General features: G+C 45.2%; 1 protein-coding gene across 1 annotated transcript in view; it reads left to right on the top strand.

Annotated features, from left to right (window-relative positions):
* Positions 1–24,030, top strand: part of KNTC1 (kinetochore associated 1) — a gene marked incomplete at its 5' end in the record, with an annotated part of 60,273 nt that extends 36,243 nt beyond the window's left edge. Inside the window, 21 exons of the mRNA XM_084253758.1 lie at positions 501–617; positions 2,225–2,334; positions 4,945–5,152; positions 6,640–6,729; positions 9,460–9,631; positions 9,995–10,053; positions 10,195–10,411; positions 11,417–11,490; positions 11,744–11,954; positions 12,072–12,178; positions 15,187–15,233; positions 16,933–17,011; positions 18,866–18,984; positions 19,607–19,742; positions 20,288–20,383; positions 20,613–20,669; positions 21,335–21,389; positions 21,472–21,535; positions 22,038–22,167; positions 23,197–23,286; positions 23,710–24,030. Of these exons, the coding sequence (XP_084109884.1) occupies positions 501–617; positions 2,225–2,334; positions 4,945–5,152; positions 6,640–6,729; positions 9,460–9,631; positions 9,995–10,053; positions 10,195–10,411; positions 11,417–11,490; positions 11,744–11,954; positions 12,072–12,178; positions 15,187–15,233; positions 16,933–17,011; positions 18,866–18,984; positions 19,607–19,742; positions 20,288–20,383; positions 20,613–20,669; positions 21,335–21,389; positions 21,472–21,535; positions 22,038–22,167; positions 23,197–23,286; positions 23,710–23,859 (2,388 nt within the window). The 3' untranslated portion in view covers positions 23,860–24,030. The remainder of the gene's footprint in view (positions 1–500; positions 618–2,224; positions 2,335–4,944; positions 5,153–6,639; positions 6,730–9,459; positions 9,632–9,994; positions 10,054–10,194; positions 10,412–11,416; positions 11,491–11,743; positions 11,955–12,071; positions 12,179–15,186; positions 15,234–16,932; positions 17,012–18,865; positions 18,985–19,606; positions 19,743–20,287; positions 20,384–20,612; positions 20,670–21,334; positions 21,390–21,471; positions 21,536–22,037; positions 22,168–23,196; positions 23,287–23,709) is intronic.
* Between the last annotated feature and the right edge of the window lie 1,572 nt (positions 24,031–25,602).

Here is a 25,602-nt window from a genome sequence, read left to right as displayed (position 1 = left end):
GAGCTCACCCACTCGTGTTCTGCCGGCTCTTCTGTGGCCAGTGACATGCGGGTGAATGTACGTGCAGGTCAACAGCATTCTTCAACCCAAAGAGTCACAGTATTTTTCACTCCTTACGATCCACGTGCAGCCATAGATCCTCCCTCCTTGCACTTAGGCTTGTGTGCTTGACACCTTAGACCTGCCAGCCAGTTCTTTCCTGTAGGGTGTTTATTGAATACAAAACTCTCTGATGTTGTTTGTTTTAAAATACGCCTTTTGTGGGGGTTTTGCTAGCAGGCTAGCTAAGATGTGACCTTTTTTTAAGAAGGAAAGTTGTTCTAAATTTATAGCATCCGAGGAAAAGCAGAATGACCTCTGTTATATGCTGTGACGGTGCACAGAGCAATACGTAACACGCCTACCACTCAGAAAGGGACGGCTCTTGTGCTGGGTTTCATCTAAAAGGTTAGGATGTATTCTGCTTGCAATTGAATTTTAATTCTATTTTAATTTTTCAGGCAATATCTCTGGTGGGCGCTCAGCTGGCCAGTCTCTGTCAGGACATAGAAATGGAGCTGAAGTTCCGTGAGCTCAGTACCGATGCTCTGTGGGGTATCCGTCTCGGTAAACTTGGTGTGAGTATTCTTGGTTTCAGCCAATCTGATGATCACCCAGCTGGAAAATTGAAAACAAAGGTCTCATTGTCCTTTACTTTGGGAGAGTAGATGTCTGTAAACTGACTTAAACATTTGAGTCGTATTAAGTGCACACATTGGCTCTCTCAAATAAGGACCTTTTGCTGTGTTTCCTTTTTTCAAAGATTTATTTTTTTATGAATACAAAAACTGTGGTACAGGCCAGAGGTGCAAGGGGTGAGAAGATTCACCAGAGACAGAGTAGGGAGCAGAACAGGCAGATCTACTGATATACACTGTTGAGGGGAGCCTCGGGGAGACAGGAGAGGTCGCGGGGATTGAACTCATTCTGCAGTGGCTGCTGATAGCTTTATAGTGCTGCGACTTAACCCCTTGCGCCACCAGGGAGGCTCCTTTTTTCTGTATTTTTAAGGAAATCCAAGGAGGTTTGACATTTTCATCTGCTTAGCTTTTTCAGTTCTAGGGATATATCAAGTATTTATTGACATCTATACTATTTTAGGCCTAACTTTTTTCTTAGCCTCATATTTTTGTTTTGTTCTACTATATTTGGTTAAATATCAATGTTAAAATGGACATCCAGCTGCACCAAGCTTTAAGAACTACTAGAAAAGTGTGAGTGGTCCTCATTTTTCACTTCGCAAAAACAAACACAGACACTCCTGTATTCTTTGCGAAGAGTTGGCTCATCAGGAATATAATTTTTCAAAAAATGGTGTATGTTTTCTAGCCTCTTCCCACTGCAGGAACGGGACTGGTATTCCCTCGTGCCTAACAACCACGTTTATTGATGAAAAGCCAGGGAGACGTTGGTGTGACTAAGAGCGGTGTTTGGACCCTCAGCCAGATATACCTGGAATCTCAGAACAATTTGAGGAGTGTTATAAAAATTAAAGTTGGAGGGCCTCCCCGGTGGCGCAGCGGTTGAGCGCTGGGTTGCAAAGCTGCCCACAGCCTCTGCAGCGCCGATTCGATCCCCAACCGCTGGCGAGGGTCCCACATGGCGCGCAGACCTCTCCTGCCGCCTGCTGCTCCCCTCAGCAATGTACTTAGTCAATCTGCCTGCTCTGCTCTCCCCTCTGGCTCTAGTGAATTCTGTCACCCTCCCGTGCTTCTGTCTGTACCCAGTGCTTGTATAAATAAATAAATAAATCTTTTAAAAAAAAATTAAAGTTGGAGGAGCTGGGATACAATATTGAGCTATAAAAAAAAAAAGCCAGGGCCTCCCTGGTGGTACAGGCGGGTGAGCGCTGCGCTGTGAAGCTGTCCGCAGCCTCTGCAGCACAGGTTCGATCCTGGCCAGCCAGGGAGATACCCACATGGTGCAGCAGACCTCTCCTGTTTCACCCACTGCTCCCCTCAGCAGTGTATTTCAGTCAAAAAGGTCTGCCTGTTCTGCTCCCAGCTGTCTCTGGTGAATCCTCTCACCTTCCCACACATCTGGCCTGTACTCCGGTTCTTGTATAAATAAACAAATCATAAAAAAAAAAAAAAAAAAAAAAGCCAGTACACAGGCCAGTGACGAAGGAGTCTCCTGTTATCTTTTGGCTTAGTGGGCTTTTGTGTTTTGCTCTTTTTATTCCTAGATTTCTTTTCAACCAGTTTTCAGACAACATTTTCTCACCAAGAAAAACCTCATTAAAGCTCTTGTGGAGAATGTAGATATGGACACAAGCCTCATTCTAGAATATTGCAAGTAAGTTCCCTAAATTTTTATGGTGTTTCTGCTGCTAGCTGACTGTGAAGAATCCTATCTTGCAAGAACACAGTGTTAGAAGGATAATTGCCTGGGTTCCATAGATGCTGCTGCTTCCTTTTGCTTACCCCCAACGAATAAATCCAAAACAGATTAAACCCTCTGCTTTAATTCTCTGTTTAGTGTTTCCCAAACTTGCCTCATGATAGGCATCACCTGGGCACTAGGTTAAAAATAGAGGTTCCTGGGCCCCTCCCTGGTGGTTACACCAGGTCTGGATGGAGACATTGTGTAGAAAGCCTTACTGCAAGCTCCAGCTGATTCTCATGAGCAATTAAACTTCTAAATCAGATCAACTTATAGCCAGGTCATCTTAAAGTAAAAATTAGTGGAAAATACAATTTAGGGAGAATTTTTAAAAATCGTTAGTGAATTAAAACAATTAGGGCTGAGTGTGCAACTTACAGGTACAGTTTACCGTGATGAGGAGGAATAATTGATTTTCAATGTCTATCTCAGATGTTTCTAGTAAATAGGATAACCGGTTTGCTGACACATTGTGAATTTCAAAGTGCCTTCACGCACATCATTTTACTCTTATAATTTCTGTCCATATTATCACCAATATGTGCATGAGGAAACAACCCATGTGTTTGACCTGCTCCAGGTCCAACAGGAAGTGACCACTTCCAAAATACTAAGGGTATGAGGGCCTCAGCCAACTGTTGACAGGTCAGTGAAATAGAAGTCACTGATAATGAGGCTTCTTGGCTTGTTTCAGGGACCAGAGGTGGCCCTCTAGAGGAGAATCGGGTGGTAGGCCAGAGGGACGGAGTGAAAGAATTCACCAGAGACAGCTTGGGGAGCAGAACAGGTAGATTTATTAAAATACACTGCTAAGGAGAACAGTGGGCGAGACAAGAGGGTCTGCTGGACAGAGGCTTTATTTATACTCCAGGCATCACTGATCAGTTGGGGTGACTACTGTTGGGCATGTCCTGACTGATGATGTGAATTAGCATAAAGGAGCTCCAGCTCTTCGGGTCATCAGCTTAATGTCCAGGTGCCTAGGGCAGTCCCGTCTACTCCCTTACCCATTCAGGCCTCCCAGACTTTCCTGCTGGGCAGGAAATGGGGAATTAGCTTTTAAATTTAGTGATGAGGGCCTCCCCGGTGGCGCAGCGGTTGAGCGCTGGGTTGCGAAGCTGCCCGCAGCCTCTGCGGTGCTGGTTTGATCCCGGAGGAGGGTCCCACATGGCGCGCAGACCTCTCCTGCCGCCCGCTGCTCCCCTCAGCAGTGTACTTTGGTCCTTCTGCCTGCTCTGCTCCCTGCTCTGGTGAATTCTCTCACCCTCCCGCGCTTCTGCCTGTACCCAGTGCTTGTTTAAATAAATAAGTAAATAAAATAACTCTTTGCCAAAAAAAAAAAATAATAAATTTAGTGATGACACCCAGACACTGACCATTCTGCAATAACAAAAATAGGTCCTTCACATGGGGCTGCTGCAGACCCAAAGTGGGCGCTGACGCTGTCTCTTTGATCTCTGTGCAGGTGTTTGTTGTTTTAGTGCTACTGGCCCCTTTTCTGAGCTGCAGATAGCCAGGCTGTAGTCCCGGGGTCCCGGCTGTGTTCCCAGGGGGGTGTCATCCTTGCCTCAAGGGGCCCATTGGAATAATTTTAGATGACCTTTAGGTTTTCAGTGAATGATTTTAATATTTAATGACTGACATGTCAGTCACTTTATAGTAAATCACACCATCACTATCTTAATAGAAAAGTGGAAAGGCATTTCCATTATCAGTGGGTCTCTACTAGCCTGATTTTTAATTGTAAAATCTATCATTTTTGCTGATCCAGGTCGAACATATTAAAACCCACATGCTCCCCACCCCTTTTAGGGAGTAATCCCTGTTGAAAGAGTTTGATCTACATTGTTCATGGTTTTTCCCTGCATGTATACTGACATGTGTTTTGTTTTTTATTACATCATTTTAGTCCCCATAGTTGTCCCGTCGCCTTATCACCCACGAACATCACATGTTCCCTTGTGTTCTTCCCGTCCCTGTTTTGACCCTTCTCCCCCCACCCTGTCTTTGCTGTATGCCTCAGTTCTATGGTCGTGATGTGTTGGTTTTTTTTTAATTTATCAAAATGCCATCATATTTCACACCCCATTTGGGCGCTTACATCATGCATTTCCTAATGCTCCCTCTGAGATGAGCGCCCTTGACCCCCCCATTTCCCGCCTGGTGTTCCTCTGTGTGGATGAGCTATTCCCCAGTTCCTGCAGAGGAGGGTGGCATCACTGGCCATCCAGCTGTCCCCGGCAGTGACTGCAAGCGCTGCCTCATGTGTGTCCTGGCTGCTGTGTGAAAGGTGTGAACATGGAAGTGCTCTACTGAAGGGCATAAAGTTTTCCAGTTTATTACAAACCACCCCAGCCTCGAGCCCACTAGGAACATTTGCTGTCTCAAAGCAGTCGTCTGCTGACGGTAGATGATGGAGGGAGAGACAGCACAGTGGGAGGATGAGGTGCAGCAATGGAGCAGGACCAAGTCTGTGTGGTTGCCCCTGTGGACGCCAGCCTGACCTTGCACACCCCTTTTTAGCACCTTTCAGCTGGACTGTGACGCGGCTCTCCAGCTGTTCATCGAGACGCTGCTTCGCAACTCAAACGCCAGCCAGGGCCAGGGAGACGCCAGCAGGGAAGCCACAGAGCAGCAGCATCCCAAACTCCTGGCCAAAGCGGTGGAGATGGTGCCTTTGCTGATGAGCACGAAAGATCTGGTCATCAGCCTGAGTGGGATCCTGTGTAAGGTAGGCGTGGTGGGATGCACCTGTTGGTCACGTCTCCCTCCTGCCCTTGGTAGTAGTGACATATTGAGAATGTAAGGCCCGCACTGCTCATACATTTTTAATTTTGAAGTAATTTTCTCTGTCCATACTTACCTTTTTCTAAAAAATAGAAATAGCCCCGTTTTCCTCAGATATTTGAGACACGCACACTTGCTTTGGAGAAGGTCAAACTAGAGAGAAAAGTGTAAATTGGAGTGAAATTTTCTTATCACCCCACTCCCCATACATAAAAATGTCAGCAGTTTGGTGACTGTCCAGACAACCATGCTATCCTGTTGTCCTCGCTTTTCACTTCCATTGTCATCACACGTAAGTGCATACGCATCTGTCTCAGGTGTGACGTGCATATTTATGATTCCATTAAATAGATGGACTCGACTATGCATCATCCGGCCTTTTTAGATGGGCACTTATTTTGTTAATTTTCTTATAAATCATTACAATGAATATCTCCATACATACATATCTGCCCTCTTGTCTGATTATATTTTTTGGGAGACCTGAGAACTACAACCTTTAAGGGTGGTGTGGTAGGGAATTAGGTGGGTGGGAGGAGAAATAAAATGATCAGACCCACCAGAGCCACCAGAGACACACTTCCAGGGGTTGGGGGTAGGCGGGGAGAGGAAGGATTAGGGTCAAAATAAGGGGGGTGCAATTGTATGGGGAATATAACCAAAATGAAAATGCATACATTGTGCAAAAATGAAAAATGATGTAAGAATTATATAAAATAAAATATTGAAAAAAAATCAGATCCCAAGAAATACTCCATTTTATATCCTGTATATAATTCTATAAAAAATTCTAACTTGCTCAAGATTTCTAGGAGCCATAGAGATCACCTTCAATCATTCTTTTACTTAGCATTATTCTTGTGAACTTTAGTTGGCATTTTAAAAAATGGGGGGAAAGTAATGATGTGTAGAAAGAAACAAAGACCAAAGAGAATACTTCGTTTCTTTTTAAGCATGTCTAGATGCCACACTATTAATCCTCACATGTTACTATATGGTTAGGGCTGGAATGAAATCCTTCTAGAAGTTTTTGCTTGGAGACCCACACTTTGGGTTATGTCATTTCCAAGAAAAGGTCAATTTCTTCCTATTCTGGTTTTCACATCATAAATGGGAGAAATAGAATTTTAATGTAAAAATCTTAAGGAATTATGAAAATCGGACGATTACTCTTTGTTTTCAGTGCCCTGAGAACAGTTCTTTGTTAAAACAATATTGCCTGGTAGTTTTTGAGACATTCTAAAGCATGTGTTTTTACCTAATTGAGCTAATTTTAGAGATCAGAAAATGTCCATTCATTTTTAAAGAACAGTCTAGTTTAATATTGTAATACACTAAGATTTTATATTGTAATCTGTGCTGATGAACATAACTGAATAAATCCTATCAGAATTGCATCATCTCAAGTTTTGATTTTTTGTCTTTATACAGTTGAATCCCTATGATTATGAAATGATTGAAGTTGTCCTGAAAGTTATAGAAAGAGCCGATGAAAAGATAACCAACATTAATATTAATCAGGTAAAACATATTTTATACTTCTTTTTTTTTAAGATTTATTTATTTATACAAGCACTGGGTACAGTCGGAAGCACGGGAGGGTGAGAGAATTCACTAGAGCCAGAGCGGAGAGCAGAACAGGCAGACTGACAAAGTACACTGCTTAGGGGAGCAGCGGGCAGCAGGAGAGGTCTGAGCGCCATGTGGGACCCTCGCCCGGCGGCTAGGCAGCTTCGCAACCCAGCGCTCAACCACTGCGCCACTGGGGAAGCCCCATATTTTATACTTTAAAATTATATTTTTATTGGAAAAATCTAATGTCTTTCTGGATGATATTTGAGCTCCCTTTAAATTCCACATTTTATTCTGTTTCCTTTTCATTATTTTTATAATTATGTTTAGTGAGGTAGTGTTGGATTATAGGACTGTATATGTTTTAGGAGTACCAAGTCACACCTCTGCACCCACCACCAAAGCCCCAGTAATCCTTCACCATAGTCCACTGAACCCCATCCCCACTTTGCTCCAAATACCTACCTTCCCCTTCAGGTAGCCTCATTTCTGCTGTCAAATTTCAAGAATCTGTTTTGGTTTTATTTGTCTGTTCTTTTTGCTTTATTTCTTTGTTCTACCTGTGAATGAAATCATCCTTCTTCTTTCTCCTATCTTCTTCCTTCAGACTTACTTCGTTTAGTATAATCTCTTCCAGTTCTATCAGTGTTGTGGAAAATGGCAAGAGTTCATCTTTTTAATAGCTGTGTAGTAGTCCTTTATGTATATGTACCACATTTTCTTAATCTACCCATCTTCTGTTGGGTACTTAGTTTATTTCCATAGCTTGGCTATTGTGAGTAGTGCTGTAATAAACATAGGAGTACATATATCCATTCAAACTAGTGTTTTGTATTCCTTGGGTAGATACCTAGAGTGGACTTTCTGGTTTTAATATTTTGAGATCTGTTTTTAATATTTTGAGAAAATTCCATACTGTCTGGACTGGACTAGTCTATGTTCCCAACTGTGTACAAGGGCTCCTTTCCTCTACACCCTCAACGGCACTTGTGGCTTCTGGTCTTATTTGATGTGGGACATCTCAGAGCCACAGAGATATGAAGTGGTGTCTCATTGGAGCTTTGATTTGCATCTCCTTGATGATGAGTGGCGAGCATTTTTTTCATGTGCCTGGGGACCGTCTGTATGCCTTCTTTAGAGAAGTATCTGTTTAGCTCTTTAGCCCATTTTTTGATTGGGTTATTGGTTTTCTTTTTGTTGAGTCTTATGAATTCTTTGTAGATTTTGAATATTAGCTCCTATCTAGTTTCTTTTCTTTAAAAAAGGAAAAGTAAAGATTGTTCATGTTCTCTGTTTTATCATTTATCTTAGTCCTATTTTTGCTTTCCTGAAGCAATTTAAATCTGCCCAAGGGTATGAAGCCATCAAAAGACTGATTTGTAAGAATTAAGGCAAAATTATCTGTCATCTGGGAAAGGACAGTTTCTAAAAAGCAAGGTTAGATTTAGCTTCCTGTGTTGTAGGTAAATCCAGGAGTGTGTCACTTGCACTTTAGTACTTTGAGGAACTTTTTAGTCTTTTCTGAATTTTGGCTCTAGTAGCTTTTATATCTTTTAATGGGATATTAAAAATTAAATGAAAATGGTTGAAAATGTAAGATTTAACTTAAGATAAGGGATACAGATGATAAATTTTAGATCTACTGCCTGTGTATTTAAAATGAAATTAATATTTTGAAAAGAATGTATTTATATTAGTATACAAATTTAAAAAACTTCTGGAGTTACATTCCAAATATCAGTAGTTTTGTTTCAAGTGTTTCCTAATTAAAACCACATGTACTAATTAGGTAATAAAGAGTAAAAATAGGGCCTCCCCTGGTGGCGCAGCGGTTGAGCGCTGGGCTGTGAAGCTGCCTGCAGCCTCTGCAGCGCCGGTTTGATCCCCGGCTGCTCCCCGGCCACCTGAGGGAGGGTCCCACATGGCGCGCAGACCTCTCCTGCCGCCCGCTGCTCCCCTCAGCAGTGTGCTTCGGTCCTTCTGCCTGCTCTGCTCCCCAGTCTGGCTCTGGTGAATTCTCTCACCCACCCGCGCTTCTGACTATACCCAGTGCTTGTATAAATAAATAATTAATTAATTTAAAAAAAAAAAGAGTAAAAATAACTTCAAAGCTAAGGGATTGAGACTATTCATAATATTCAGTTCAATGTGTATGTTATCTCTTGTTTTAGATACTCATTCCTGTCTGGATGGGAAAAACATCTCTGAAGATAATGTTCTTTAATTCTTGGTCTTTTAAATTATAATGTACTCCTACACTAGTGAAAAATATATTAAGATTTTTATGCTAGGTAACATTACGGAGATTAGGCATGTCACATGTCATACAATTTTACATAAATTTGTACTGTATGGGAAAGTAAAAAGTCATATTAAGAAAATAAACAAGTTTTTTAAGGTATATCTCAAGCTGTTTGAAGAGAGTACAGAGAACTGTTGCCAAACTCTTGCTTACAAACGTCCCACCAACAAGATTGGTTTGGTTTTCTCCTTGTGTCTTTTTAACAATCACAGAAATTATGCATTAGAAGAAAAGCACCAAGTAAAACTAGAAAAACTTTAGATCATTTTGGTGAAAATGAAACCTTCTCACAATGGAGACCGACCGTGGCATAAAACTAGGTGGATTGGATTAATCGCTGTTTAAAACAGGAACATACTGTTTTTTTTTTCTTGTAGGCATTGAGTCTTCTGAAGCATTTGAAGTCGTACAGAAGAATCTCCCCCCCAGTGGACCTAGAATACCAGTATATGTTGGAACACATGATAACACTGCCTGCAGCTGCCCAAACTAGACTGCCTTTTCACCTGATATTCTTTGGCACAGCACAGAACTTCTGGAAAATTCTCTGTATGTTCATGAACTTCTTACACATTTTACTGAATAGTCAAAACTTCTTTTTTTTAAAGATTTATTTAATTTATGTATACAAGAACTGGGGTACAGGCCAGAGGTGTGGGGGGTGAGAGGATTCACCAGAGACAGAGTGGGGAACAGAACAGGCACATCCACTGAAATACATTACTGAGGAGAGCAGCGGGGAGTCAAGAGAGGTCTACTGCACCATGTGGGTAGCTCCCTGACCAGGGATCGAACTCGGGCTGCAGTGGCTGTGGATAGTTTCATAGGTTGCATCTAAATCCCTTGCGCCACCAGGGAGGCCCTCAAAACTTTTTCTTAACCAAATCATGACTTTCCTTGTTTCCTTTCTAGCCACAGAACTCGGCGAAGAATCCTTCCCCACCTTGCTCTTAATTTCTAAATTAATGAAGGTAATGGTTTAAAACTTTGCAAGACTTATCTTGATCCTCTAACTCAGACCCTGGCTAGAAGGGTTATTGAAAGCTTTTGTGTAAAGCCCTGAAAAGTAAGCATCCAAAGAAGCCTTAACTTTTCTCTCCTTCTCTTTAAAGTTCTCTTTGGATACTTTGTATGTGTCCATAGCCAAACATGTGTTTGAAAAAAAGCTGAAGCCCAAACTCCTGAAGTTAACACAAGCTAAACCCTCACTCCTGATGAACAAGGAATTAACCAAGATCACACAAACCATTGAGTCCTACTTACTGTCTATCGTTAACCCAGAGTGGGCTGTTGCTATTGCCATCAGCCTGGCCCAAGAAATCCCAGAAGGTATGGATCCTTCCTATAATTGGGCTTAAAGGTGGCGGGCTTGTTATTCTTTGAACTTGTCTCCAAGTGGGTATGAAGCGTGGGTGCTGTCTCTGCGCTTGTGGCATTGCTAAGGGTTGAAAAGGCTCAGGCCAACTAAGCGAATCCCCTTGCTGGCTGATCAGCCTGCAGGGACGCCAGCACCCCACAGGGATGCCCACAATCCACCCATCAGTGGGAATGCACATCAGCAACTACTGCCTAACAGCCAAGCAAGCACTCAGAAGTGAGCCCCTCACTCTTCCCACATTATCAAGCAGGTGCAAACACAGACACTGATTGCCCTAGGTTGGGGTTAGCAAAATGAAAATAACTTAAAAATCACCTTTGGCCAGGAGCTGGTTTTTTTTTTTTTTTAAAGATTTATTTATTTATGCATAGAAGAATTGGAGTACAAGCCAAGGTGCAAGGGATGAAAGGATTCACCAGAAACAGTGGGGAGCAGAACAGGAGGATCAACTGAAATCCATTGTTGAGGAGAGCAGCGGGGAGACAGGAGAGATCTGCTGCACCCTGTGGGTCAGCTCCCTGGCTGGAGATTGAACTCGTGCTACAGTGGCTGCGGGTAGCTTTGTAGTGCTGAGACTTGACCCCTTGCAACACCAAGGAGGCCCAGGAACTGGTCTTTAAAAATAGAGCATATTCGTAGACTAGAGTGTGAGCAGTTGATCTGCAAAGGTATCCAAGGTGTATGCTCTGTGAGAGCAGCAGGTCGTCCCACAGCACAAGGGGTCCCACCCAGTTATGACACACACAGGTGGGACCTTCCAGGAGTCCATGGAATCTCCAGTAGAGGAACAGACACTACAGGAGCTGCTGGACTTCCACGTCTTACTTGGTCTCCACCCATCCGGCCTAAATTGCTTTTTACTATGACTTTACAGCTCTATCATTTTAAAAAATGATCGAGGTGGCTTACCTAATTTGACTAGAATTTGCTTGTTAATCTTTTCTTTCTCTTCTTAGGTTCCTTCAAGATGTCCAGTCTGAAATTCTGCCTGTACTTGGCCAAGCGGTGGCTACAGAATGTCCCACCTCAGGTGTGTATGAGCCTGAGACTGGAGGCTCCGCTTCCTTCTCCATGTCCACTGCATTCTCCTAGCAAACCTCGCTGCCCTCTGCGACGCCCCCTTCCAGGGGCTAGATGTCCAAAATGAAGAACCACGAGGCTTTGTGTAGATGCTGAGGGATGTAACCAGACAGGGAGGCCCTTGATGGACACAGATGGCTGCTTGCCTCATCTCAGCCTGGAGATTTTAGAAAATGAGAGTTTCTCTTGGAATTTCTTATCAGGGTGAGAAGCACGAGAAGGCGGAGGCTTTGCTGAAGAAGCTTCACATCCAGTACCGGCGGTCGGGCACCGAGGCTGTGCTCATCGCCCACAAGCTGAACACCACCGAGTACCTACAAGCCATCGGGAAGCCAGCGCACCTCATTGTCAGCCTGTACGAGCACCGCAGCATCAGCCAGAGGATCCAGAATTCGTCTGGCAGAGACTATCCCGGTGAGCACAAGACCCTTTACCTTTCTGTGCCAGGAAAGGGATCATTTTGATCTTGTTATCTTTTTTGTGGAGAGTTTGGATTTTTCTTCTCTTAATTCTTCGTCTTGACTATCTCAGATATTCATGCAGCAGCTAAGGAAATAGCTGACGTGAACGACATTAACTTGGAGAAAATCTGGGACATGTTGCTGGAGAGGTGGCTGTGCCCGTCCCTGAACCCTGAAGTGAGTCCGTGTTGCCCAGGCTGTCTGTGGAGTCTGAGCTGATGGCCTCGCCTCAGAGGCTGGTAATTAGTCCACATCTGTGCCCCTTCTGGACACAGCTCAGAATCTTGAAAAGGATCCTTTGTTCATTTTAATGCGTGCTGTTACCTGACAAGGTCTAATGGGGTGGCTTACCTTTTTGTTTGAATATTGTTTTGCAATTTTCTCACCTTTTAATTGATTCCAGATGAATTCTTGCATAACAGAAGTGGCCTGTGCTTAGATTCAGATTCATGTCTTTATTTTAAAATAATTTTTAATGTACAGAAAAGTAGCGGTAATATCAGAGAAATTCTGCCTATCCTTTACCCAGATCCCTCCATATTTGCTTTATCATTATCCCTAGACTTTATCATTATCCCTATATATACATACTCATATTTTTCTGAACCATTTGAGAGTCAGTTGCATCCTTTTACCCATTAAGTGTGTATGTCCTAAAAACAAGGTTTTTCTCTTACTTAACCACAGTATGTTTATCAAAGTTGGATCCTTTAATGTTGATACAATACAAAGGCAGCCTGGCACCTGTATTGTAACCAGTACAAACTGGTGAAAATGTTATTATTTAACATGTAACGTTACAGTTATCCTGACGCTATTCACAGCAACTTCCTCCTGGTCCCTGGGATCAGGGTCTCTAATCTCTTGATCTGGAAACACTCTGACTTTTCCTTGTCTTTTATGACTTTTTTTTTTAAGATTATTTGTTTTTGCACAGAAGAACTGAGGTATAGGTCAGATGTGCAGGGGGTGAAGGGGTGAGAGGATTCAATTTTTTTTTTTTTTTTACTGAAAACTCTTTTTTTTCCCCAAGATTTATTTTATTTTATTTTTATTTATTTATTTATACAAGCACTGGGTACAGTCAGAAGCGCGGGAGGGTGAGAGAATTCACCAGAGCCAGAGCAGGGAACAGAACAGGCAGAAGGACCGAAGTACACTGCTGAGGGGAGCAGCGGGCAGTAGGAGAGGTCTGCGCGCCATGCGGGACCCTCCTCTGGTGGCCGGGGAGCAGCCGGGGATCGAACCGGCGCCGCAGAGGCTGCGGGCAGCTTCGCAACCCAGCGCTCAACCGCTGCGCCACCGGGGAGGCCCTAGGGGTGAGAGGATTCACCGGAGACAGAGCGGGGAACAGAACAGGTGGATCTACCGAAATGCACTGCTGAGGGGAGCAACGGGCGAAACAGGAGAGGTCTACTGTGCCCTGTGGGTCAGCTCCCTGGCCAGGGATTGAACTCAGGCCGTTGGGGTGATAGCACTGAGACTTAACCCCTAGACCACCGGTTATGTGTTTTTGATAAGAATTTTATATAGGTGATAAGTTCTTTTCAGTGATGGGAGACTTTAAAAATAGTATCAATGGGCCTCCCTGGTGGCGCAGTGGTTGAGCGCTGGGTTGCGAAGCTGCCCGCGACCTCTGCGGCGCCGATTCGATCCCCGGCTGCACCCCGGCCACCGGAGGAGGGTCCCACATGGCTCGCAGACCTCTCCTGCCGCCCGCTGCTCCCCTCAGCAGTGTACTTCGGTCCTTCTGCCTGCTCTGCTCCCCGCTCTGGCTCTGGTGAATTCTCTCACCCTCCCGCGCTTCTGACTGTGCCCAGTGCATGTATAAACAAAAACAAACAAACAAATAAATAAATAAAGCATGCCTCTAAAAAAAAAAAAAAAAAAAATAGTATCATTAACATCTAAACTTAAATGCAACTCAGCAATCCGATGACAGAGTTTTCTGCATTGTTTTATCTGCATTTTCTGTAGAACTTAATTAGGGTGATCCATAATTCCTTTATCCACTTAGGCCCATCAATGGCCTTGATAAAAATTTTTGTAATTGTTTTTATAATAGTAAAACTTACTTGATGTTAGATTTTTTAATTAGTTTTTATATCACTTGGCATTAAATTTAAAAAAGCATTTTTTACGTATCTACCAAGTGCAGGGATGGTGCTTGAATGGAAACTGAGGCATCAGAAGCACATCTCAGCCATGTGGAATCTGTGATTCACTCAGAGCCAGTGTATTTAACTTGTATGTAAGTCTGGGGTATAAAGAGAGTTTTTTGAGGTAAGATGCTGTGCCTGCATCTGGCGCATTGCTGTGCATATCTCCGTAAATGTATACAGAATTCATGAATGACTCATGTAAAATCAAGGGAGACCTTCTCTTTTAAAAATTATCTGATCGGGCCTCCCCGGTGGCGCAGCAGTTGAGCGCTGGGTTGCGAAGCTGCCCACAGCTTCTGCAGCATCAGTTCGATCCCCGGCCACCGGCGAGGGTCCCACATGGTATGCAGACATCTGCCGCCCACTGCTCCCCTCAGCAGTGTCCTCCGTCTGTCTGCCTGTTCTGCTCTCCCCTCTGGCTCTGGTGAATTCTCTCACCCCCCCCCCCCATGCTTCTGACTGTACCCAGTGCTTGTATAAATAAATAAATCTTTTAAAAAATTTACCAAAAAAATTAAAAAAAAAATTATCTGATGGGGGCTTCCCTGGTGGCATAGGGGTTAAGTCTCCATGCTATCATGAGTTTGATCCCTGGCCAGCAGACCTCTCCTTCTTGCCAACTGCTCCCCTCAGCAGTATACTTTGTTCAATCTGCCTGGTCTGTTCCCCATTCTGTCTGGTGAATCCTCTCACCCCCTGCACCTCTGGTCTGTACAAATAAATAAATAAATAAATAAATCTATCTTTTTTTAAAATGTCCAATGAATTTAAGGTCCAGGAAGATAAGGACATTTGTTTTGTTCACTTAGGCCGCCTCATGACTGGTACATAGTAAGTGCTCAGGAAATACTTGAATGTGAGCAAACCCATCCTTAGGCAAAAATCGCTACATACTGTGATTAATTACACTGTGATTTCTTTGGTATTTCATAATTTTGTATGTTGGGTGTTCATCTAATAGGTTTTCATAAACTTACAAAACTAACAATTCCTCAATTTATTTCTTTTTTACTTTTTTCAAAGAAATTGTCAGAACTATTTGAACTTCAAGAAGATGAAGCACTACAGAGGTATTCTTCCTTTACTTGACTTTTGTCTGCGTAGCCCTGGTAGACATCTTAACAATTTATCAGAAGTTGGTTTTTTAAAAAGACTCTTATTATAACTTGAGTCAGAACCTCTGAGAATGGATTCATGGACAGTTGGCTATGGGTCTGTCCCACTATCTCCAGAGAATAAATAAGAAACAGCCAGGATCTAGAATGCCTTGGGTTCCTGGAACCTCTGTGGCAGAAGGAAGCCCTGTTATTAGCTGGGACTCTGGCCCTGGGCCCTGTCTGCTCGCTCATCCTGGTGAACTGGGCTGCTTCAGAGTGGGCCTCCACACCCCTTTCCCCTTCTGACCTCACAATGAAACCAAGAGAGGCAAGCTGGTTTCCTCGGCTGTGCTTGACCTGGCTGGTCGCGCTTGCCCTTTCAAGAAGACCATATCTGGGCCCAAATCAAAAAGAATGTGGTGATGCATTCATGACACTGGCAGAGGGAGTGGCGGCATGCAAGCCAGTGCTGTGCCAGTCCTGGCCAGACCCAGAGCAGGACAAGCCACCCGTGAAGCCCTGCACCATACATCAACCCTGCAGATCTGATAGCGAGAAAGAATGCAGGAAGACAACCCCCAGAAAAGAAGTCCTCCTGGTTTGGGGCAGAGCCGGCCCCACCCACTCTGCCCTTCCTTTCCTCCTCCCACCCCGTTCTTGCTTAGTCTCTTAAAGGAGTTGCCTTCTGTATCTACTGTGCCGGCCAAATGGAAAGCCTCAGAGAGGAACAATTTAAAGAGAGAGAGAAAATGCCAATGTTACAGGGCACACCCTGATATAAAATGGGTTGCCTGAGTGGGTCCTCACCCGCATTAATAAGTCCTTAAAGGGGACTTATTAATGCTAAACTGCAGACACACACAAAAGGTTGATAAAAGGTTTATTTACAAGGGAAGGGGAAATGGAGAAATGAATAACTCAGGGAGAAAAGAGGGAGATGAGTTTGTAAATGTATCCCTACCTGTTCCGCTGACCTGGAATCCCAGTGACCCACCGAGCTCACGAAAAACCTAGCATGCCATGTGGCCAAGAGGGCGAACCCCCACCCTGGCCACATGGCCGGTTAAATACTCAAATGGAGAGCCTGGTTGCTTAACTCCGCCCTCAGGTCCTTGCAGCCTTCCCTTTGGTGATCATGGGATTTGTAGTTCCCAGTGTCGTGGGGGTGGAGTCCACAAGCCTGTATGGAGTTTGCTCAGGACATCCTTTCCCCCCCAACACCAAGATAGAAACCCCCAAGGGTATCCCATGCCAGTGTTGTGACTTCCTGCCTTTCCCACAAGAGCTCCACCTGCCTTGCTGGGCCCGTTGGGTGCCCATCTCTGTGGGGGCCCGTAGGCTGATCTTGAGGTCCTGGGAACGGGGATCCTGCGTGCATAGGGTTCTGCATCCTTAGCAGCTGTGGTGTGTATGAATTTCTTAAATAGAATTTAATCAGAGCTCGCAAGCCTTTCTTAGATGAGGGGATGCGACTGAGCGTTGCTGGTTGCTGGTGTTTATCACCCGCTTTTGGGCATGAGTTGTTGGGGACGGCTAAGCAGCCTTTAAAGGGGGAAGCAAACATTCCCTTGTGCCATCGCCCTCCAGTTTGGGGTGGCTCATGACTTCCTGTGGACACTGAGACAGGGCTGGTCGCTACCTTCTGACGCGTGTACCTGTGTTTTGTTTCCAGAGTCCTGTATCTCCTCCAGTCTTGGCCGATGGATCACAGTTCAAGGATTCTCTTTCTTCTGGCCACATCAGCTACGACTGTAAGTCCAGAAACTGTGGTCAAGGCTCATCTTTGCATCTCAGCTTAACATCTTTTCCTGCCTCTTCACCACGCTTGCCCTTATTAACAGATGACTAAGATAATGATCCCTCACATCCCTCACACACCAGGATGGTAATGCCTGGCACGCTCCACTGCCAGTGGCCTGTCACATCCTGCTTGTGGGCTAGTCCACTGTGCACGGGGGGCCGTCCCGCAGCTCCCCCACTTCACAGTTACTCCCAGCTTAGTGGGTTAGTCGCCATTCAAGGACCAGGGTCAAACCCATCCGCCCAGGGAGAAGACCCCACTCCAGCCGGCAGCTCTGCGTGACCTGGTCTCTCTCTCCAGTCAGCAGCTCCCCTTCTCCCTCCCCCTGAACTCAGACTCCCTCCCCATGAAGTCAACACATCCTTCAGGCTTGAGCAATAGGAGCCTGGGCCTTGGAGCAGGAAGTGGAAGGGCTGCAGCCAAGAGGCAAATGGGCCTAGGAAGAAGGGGGAAAGTAAAATCTGCGATGCCAACTGTATGTCCTTGACAGCAAGGGGCCGGGGGACTCCTCTCCTTATTCTTTGCATATTAGTTTATCTGACAGCCACCACCCCCCTTTTCTTTTTTTTCTTTTTAAAAGGCATCCATTTCTTTTAAACAGCCTTTTTTTTTAAAAAGATTTATTTATTTATTTATACGAGCACTGGGTACAGTCAGAAGCGCAGGAGGGGGAGAGATTTCACCAGAGCCAGAGCGGGGAGCGGAACAGGCAGAAGGACCGAAGCACACTGCTGAGGGGAGCAGTGGGTGGCAAGAGAGGTCTGCACGCCATGCGGGACCCTCCTCCGGAGCTGGGGAGCGGCCGGGATCGAACCGGCGCTGCAGAGGCTGCGGGCAGCTTCGTAGCCCAGCGCTCAACCGCTGCGCCACCGGGGAGGCCCCCCCTTTTCTTAAAGATTTATTTATTTATGTACACAATACTTTATGTATTATGTACACAATACTTAGTGTGTAAGCCAGAGGTATGGGGGGGTTGAGAAGATTCACCAGAGACAGAGTGGGGAACAGAACAGGCAGACTGATTGAAATACACTGCTGAGGGGAGCAGCGGGGAGACAGGAGAGGTCTGCTGCACCATGTGGGGCTCAGGGTTGGCCGGGGATAGAACTTGTGTTGCAGAGGCTGCAGATAGTTTCACAGTGCTGTGCTTAGCCCCTTGTGCCACCAGGGAGGGATCCCCCCCCTTTTTTTTTTAGTAAAAATGATGTTCCCTGAAAACTGGCTCTTCAGCTCACCCCCAGTCGCACAAGTGATTTCCTTGAGAAGCCACAGAGACAGCCCAGGAGAATGGGGAACCCGCTCTGACTACTCCCAGTGTGGGATCAGTGTGAATTCAGTCAGTGTCAGGGGTGGGGTTTAATAAAATTAAATTTCACCACTTCATCAAGAGCTTCCTTGAGTGAAAGTCGCCTGGTTCCAGCGTGGCAGAGACAGAAGCCTCTGGTGGCCTGGTTCCAGCGTGGCAGAGACAGAAGCCTCTGGTGGCCTGGGGCACTCAGCGGCCAACATAGAGAGCAGCACCGCGTCTAGGGCGGAGCTTCTTTGTATTATCAGGAAAACAGTTTTGACCCTTTCCCTCCCGAGAGTCTGAGGTCCACGCCAGCGTCCATGGACCACACTTGGAGAATCACTGTTCCAAGCTCTGGGTTCTCAAAGGGCAGCGATCGACTCTAGTTTGTTTTTGTTTTTGTCTTTGTTTTTGTTTAAATATATAACAATAATTGTTTATTGCATTTTTATCAACTAATTTTTTAAACATTTTTGAAAAGAAGGAGTGCGACCCATGCCCTCTTTGGTCTTGCAGACGCTGGGTACGTGCCAGTTGACCTTTGCCCACAGGACGCGAGCTCTTCAGTGCCTCCTCTCTTTGGCTGACAAGGAAACAGTAGAATCCCTCTTCAAAAAGCCCCTTGAGAAAGTGAAGTAAGTGGACTTTTAAATGTATTTATTGAAGTCACGTTGCCCCGTAGCCTCATGTACTTCACGACGTGCGTCACAGGTGCCATCCTGAGAATGGCCACACGCACGCACGCACGGTGGTGGTCCCTCGGTGGGGGCGGGGGGCGCCATCAGCAAATTCCATCACCTGCGTCTCTCGTGGCTCACTGCCCAGTTCGCTTCTCTACACCGCACTACCTTCAAACTACCGTTATTTTTAACTTTCTTCATTCTAGCAGGTAGAATTTTTGAAATTGTTTTAAGCAATAGGGGACAGAGGGCTTTTTGAGAACATCCAAGCTCTCCCTTTGTGGAAGTTCCTGGAGTGGCCGCAGACGCCAGTCCTTGCCCTGAATGTCCTTGACCTCGTAGCAGAGGGCAGACCTTGGAGAAGAGCTTGTTGGGCTCCTGTCTCGGAGACGCTGAGAAACTGAATGTTTTCTTCATCCTGCTCAAACTGCTTTCTCTCTAACGTTACCTCTGGTGAATGTATTCTGAAGCCGAAGAGAGAGCCCTGGAAACGCACTGCCTCGCGTCCCACCTGGTGCTTTTGCTCTCCCTGGGAATGTGGCCCTTGAGAACGATCCCCCACCTACCTGTTTTCCAGATCGTACATGAAATGTATAACTTTCCTGGCATCCTTTGAGGCTTTGAACATCCCCATCACATATGAATTATTTTGCAACAGTCCTAAGGAAGGAATGATTAAGGGTCTGTGGAAGAACCACAGCCACGAAGCCATGGTAAGTGCCGGGTCGCCCCCATCTGCACAGCGTCCTCACTCAGTCACCTGGAAGACAGACGCAGAGACGCTCTTCTGCCTCTGACCCTTCCCTGCCCCATCTGCCAGGTGTCAGTGCAACCTGGGAGCGCCCTTGCGCTCCCCCCTAAAGCCCACGGCCTAAAGCACCCCTCCCGAGAGAGAGCCATACCTTCCCAAGGCCTGTCTGCCCAATCCCCCAACCCAGCTTCCCTTTGGGAATTCAGACTCTGAGGCAGTTGGAGCCCAGGGAAGGAAGGGCTTGGGCTCTGCAGGCAAACAGTTCTTGGACAGAAGGAAGAAAGGGGGGCAGGAGCCTGACGTAATATTGGTGATCCATGACAGCAAGAAAGAAAAAGAATAATCTTAACCTCTTTTTGCCCCTTTTTCTTAGAAAGTTGGGGGTGTTGACAGCGCCTGGGCAGCCGCATACTGAGATGATAAGTTTGTGAGGAAGCTGCCCCACCTTTTCCCAAGGTGGTTTGATTTCCTGGTGTCTTGAAGCAGTGTTATTTTTGTCTCCGATAGGCGGTAAGGTTGGTGACGGAACTTTGTCTGGAATACAAGATCTTTGACCTGCAGCTTTGGAACGGACTCTTGCAAAAACTTCTTGGCTTTCATATGGTGAGTGAGACTCGGCGTCCTCACGAGCCAGCAGTGGGGCCCAACGCCTTGGCCCAGCTGCTCCACCCACCCCAGCTCATCCCAATCGTCAGGCAGGGGTTTGTAATTGTGATTGTGCCGCCAGCATAAAGAACTTGGTGGTGGACCAAAGAACGTGCAGGCTTAATATTTCATCTCAAAATTTTCCATTTTGGTGGTCCCCAAAACCTTTATTTTACCTGTTTTACAGATTCCTTACCTAAGGAAAGTTTTAACAACCATTTCCAGTGTCCATTCTCTGTGGCAGGTAAGTGGTATTTTAAAATTCAGCTTGTTAGAATTTCACCTTTGTACTCAGCGACCTTGTGTCTGCTGGGCACATGGGGGAGAACAGAACCATCTGCTGCAGGAGGGGGTTCCCTTAATGTGTGCCTGGGCCCGCAGCACTCACCCAGGCATAGCCTCCTCCAGGACTTTCCTGTCCCCAGTTCTCTGGGCTCAAGAGTCACATCTCATTTACGCGCTTCAGACACTTGTTCTACTGAAATGTCTGCCAGTGTAATTCTCTAACACACATCCGACTGCCCGTCTTAACTTTAAAGTCAGAGACCGGATCTTACTCTTTTCTAAATACCCAAGTTGTGTGCCCACATAGCCATTTTAATATAATATATAGAGAAATCTCTAACTTGCTCTTAGTTTATTAAATTAAAACATTCTAGAAAATATGCCAGCTAAAACTAGGATATTCTCCTTTACTGTTCCCCTTGATAATTATCTCTGGGAGGTAAAAGCTGTTTACAATTTCATATTTTTTTCCTAGAGCTTTCCTGTTAGTATAAAAATATGCACGTGTGTATCAATACATTTTGCACATGTAAATGCAATCACATAATGTCAGCTGTGAGCACAGGGCGTTAAAGAACATTCAGTGTCCCGGCTGTGAGCTCTCCTGTGTGTTTCCCTCCCCAGGTTCCCTACTTCAGCAAGGCCTGGCAGCACGTGGTGCAGATACCACTTCTCTCAGGTAGGCGCCTCCTCCAAGCGCTGGCCGTAGCATTTAATAGGTGTGTGCGTGCGGCTGTGTCACTGTTGTCTCTTATTTTCAGCCTCATGTCCCTTAAGCCCCAGTCAATTGTCAGAGTGTTGCGAGAGTCTCATCGCTGTGCTGGAGTAAGTAAAATACTTGCTTTCCTGCCACAGAAATTCATCGTGTTGTTGATCCAACCCCTTTCTAATAAGCATCCCCTTCGAAGCAGTTCCTTCTCCTGGGGAAGTCAGGCATCCACTTCTAAGAAAGCATCTGTTGTTTCACAATGTCTGTTTTCCACATGCAGCTAACTGGTCTAAAGTCAGTCCCCAGTTTCAGTGTCAGAACAGGGTATCTCATGTGAGTGTCCCCAGTCAGGTAGTGTTGTCTCATAAATTCTGAGTCTTCTTTTTAGACACATGTAGGCGTTTAGATGTGATCTCAGCCACCCCCAGTAACTGATGTACCTGGGAATAGACTCTCATTCATTGGAGAAGCTCTAAAAGACTAGTGGGGGTGACGCTCCAGCACTTTCGTGTGGTAAATGAGCGAAAGCACAGATGGGTGATCCCTGGGAGAGGTGGGCAGGCCAGTGGAGTCTGAGGCGTCTGACGGGCTGTTAACCATGGCTATGCTCTCTCGAAGGTGTCCTGTCTCCGGCGACCTCGACATGGTTGGCGTTGCCAGGCTGTATGCCCAGCTGGGGCTGCCAGCCTTCGCGGTCGCCTGCCTGATGCTCATGCCCCACTCGGAGAGAAGACACCAGCAAATTAAGGTGGCCGCAAAGCATTCCTCTGGGGCTGCCGTAGAAACAGGGGCCTCGCCTGGCACGTACCTTGCCATAAGTGGCCTTTTTCCTTCACCAGGCAGAAGAACCTGAGCCCGTCAGGGCCGGGGCGTCATGGGTGTGGGGTTGAGTGGGAACTAAGGCCGAAAACCAGATTCAGGAAGTCTGAGGGGAGCCTTGAGAGGGGTGTGGCCTTGTTCTCTACCAGTGGAGACAGTGGCTTTTCTAACAAGAGTAGAGCATTTTAGAAGGCATGACCCATATAGGCTTGGTCCAGAGGAGGGAGGAGGCAAGAAGGGACACCTCGGGATAGGGTTCCATGCCCCTGCACGCACAGGTAACCTGTAACAGGCCAGGAAAGCTCCATGGGGTTAGCCCCCAAAGAGGGTGGTGGCAATGAACAGGAGCTTGGTGGTGAAAACTACGAGGAGGAAGGCGGTGGCCTGACTTAGCGACTGGGTGTGGGCGATGGAAGAGGGAAGAGCTGGCATCCGTGTGTGGGTACCTCAGCATTTCAAGGACAGAACTTTTTAAAATAACTTGCATTCCCTTTATAATCTAGAACACACAGAACAAAGCATTTGGGGAGGTTCCTGTCATTTCCCCACAGGTAGACAGGCCAGTCGGCAGCTGCACCAATGAGGGAGTATCTTTTTTATGGGTCCTTTGGTCTATTCACTGCATTTTTTTCCCAAGCCATCTGTGTTTGACTTTTGTCTTTCTTGACTTATTCATCAACTTATCTGCTGATGTTTCTCAAGGTTTAGTATTTAAATAGATTCCTTTTGGCACTTAAAATGACAGAATGCTTGCTAAACAGCTCTCGCTGGAGGGATAGATATTTATAAAAAAAATGCTTTTTCCTTATTTCAGTCTCTTGTCATTGAGAGGGGGATTTTTTTCCTATAATGGAAATTCTTTAAGATAGTTCAGATTTGAAAAGGAAAACTTTCCAGATTTCCATAATTACCAGTAATTATGCTTTTTCATTAATTATGTTTTATTTTTTTTCTCTAGAACTTTCTGGGCTCATGCAATCCTCAGATCATTTTACAACAGTTAGAAGAGCACATGAATACTGGCCAGTTAGCAGGATTTTCACATCAAGTAAGAGGCAATTTCTCTCCATTTTGCTATGAAAAATTTGATATTAGAAAATAGTAATTGTCCCTAAAACCAAGATTAAGCTAAAAACTCTTTTTATTAATATCTAAATTGCTTTCATTAAAACATCAGTAAATTGTCTTTGTAGCCTTAGATGCTTGTAATTGTAAACATAAATTTATGTTCCTCATAAAAGACCCCAAAGTGCTTAACAGTACTTAATTGCTGTCCATAAACTACTGAATTGGGCCAAGGTGGGGGGTCCACCCCTCACACGCCACCCCATCCCCACCCTCCCATCTCGAGCAAAAGGGAGGCCTAGTCACCATGCAGTGATAATTTAACTTCTAATATCAGAAATGTTTCTTTATTAAATAAGGACTTGAAATTGAACCCATTTGACTGACGAAACCTGTCTTTCTATAGATTAGAAGTCTGGTTCTGAATGATATCATAAATAAAAAGGAATTTGGAATTTTGGCCAAGACAAAATATTTTTCGGTGTTGAAATCACACATGGTGAATTCCAGCAGCGTCGCTGACCTAGTGAACTATTTGGCAAATGACTTAAGGTAAGTTAATCAAAAGCAAAACAAAACAAAAAAAACCTTACTCTAGAATTTCATAAACCTTTGTCTATTTTGGAGGACAATATCAAACAGTTGTCAGGGTATTGGCTTATAATTAAAGATTCTGAGTGTTTAGCAGTAGCCTTACTGCACATCCTCAGAGGTGAGCTGTCTTGTAACCCCCACTCCTTGGAACATGAACCTAGAACCATACAATTAAACAGGTAGTCTGCACCCCAAAAAAGGTGTCTCACAGTCATGCTAAGTTACAAACTTTATTCCTGAGATAGGCACTTGCTCAGAGAATTGATGACTTGGTGGAACATAATTTTTGCTGAGCCTGGTTATCGAACGGTCCAGCACACAAAAGTTCAAAAACAGTAAGCTGCTTGGGCTGGGCTGGGGACGGAGATGGGAGGTGAAAAGGAGAAGGAAGAAGTGGGCAAGCTCAGTCCACACTGAGATGTGAGCGGCTGCTCCTGACGTTTGGTGTGACTACCTGGTGGCCTGGGAGACGCCCCCACAGCCTCGCCAAGAATCCCTCTGCTCCCCCACCACCTGTGACCGAGCATAATCCCGAGCCATCTGGTTTGTGAACAAGTGTTATTTGTTGAGGTACAATAAAACTCACGTTTCAGGTGTGCAATTGGGTACGTTTTGACTGACGTATAACCTGTGAAGGCATCACAGTCCAGATAATGAGCACATTTATCACCCCCAAAAGCTTTCTCGTGCCCCTCTTTTTCTGTCCATAGTTTGGAGGAAGCATCTGCCTTTATCACCGAGTACTCAAAGCATCACGGGAAGCTGATACCACCTGACTCTGTTCCCTGTGAGGTTCTGAAGGTAAAGGCAGCATGTTTACTCAGTGTTCTGGGGAGCAATGTGCTTTTTATGCATGATTGTGTATGCTTTCTTGTTTTGCTTTTTGCATATGAGAGTCCAAGACCAGAAATCAGGAGGCCTTGCCTCCTCTCCACCAGCAGCAGGGTCTCCCTGGCCAGGCGTGGCCTCGCGTGGTCTCTGGGTGCTCCCGGCATTTGGAGTCCTCAGAGAGTCTTGTTCATGTTGAAGCAAGTGAAAAGCTGAATTTTAAAAGGCATTGGTTAATGTTGTGCTTGGGTATTAGTTGCTTTTATTTATTTTTTAATTACTGTAGTCATTTGTCTTTAATTACCATATATACACACACACACACACATACATACATATATACATACATATATGGAAGGAAGAAAACCCCAGCTAATCTGCTGAAATCTCACTGCCTGTAGGTGGGGTCAGTGTTCACACTTTGTCATATTTTCTGCACATAAATTACTTTTCGGAACTTAAATATAAGGTAATTCTTTCACCTTGATGGTGGATTGGTAGTCTCAGCAGACCTCAGTGGTGGTGTTTATGCTGCTGGTCCCGATCACGCATGTTAAAATGAATTCACACTGTGTAGGCGTCTCCTTTGAACTTCAGTTGTTACTTGCAGTCTGTTTTGCTCTATGATATGACATTACTTTTTTGGGAAAAGGGAGAATATTGATTCAGGAGACAAATTATAGCCTTTAAAATGTTTTACTGTAGTCATTTCTGTCTAAAATGCCCAATAGGGCCTCCCTGGTAGCCTAGGGGTTAAGTCTCAGGCTATCACTACAATGGCAGGAGTTCAATCCCCAGCCGGGGAGCTACCCACATGGTTCAGCAGACCTCTCCTGCCTCCCCACTGCTCCCCTCAGTAGTGTATTTCAGTAGATCT

Source organism: Talpa europaea (assembly GCF_964194135.1).
Source record: "Talpa europaea genome assembly, chromosome: 14".
NCBI classification, from domain to species: Eukaryota; Metazoa; Chordata; class Mammalia; order Eulipotyphla; family Talpidae; genus Talpa; species Talpa europaea.
The sequence above is the reverse complement of the archived record's forward strand: the minus strand, read 5'-3'. Positions and strand labels throughout refer to the sequence as shown.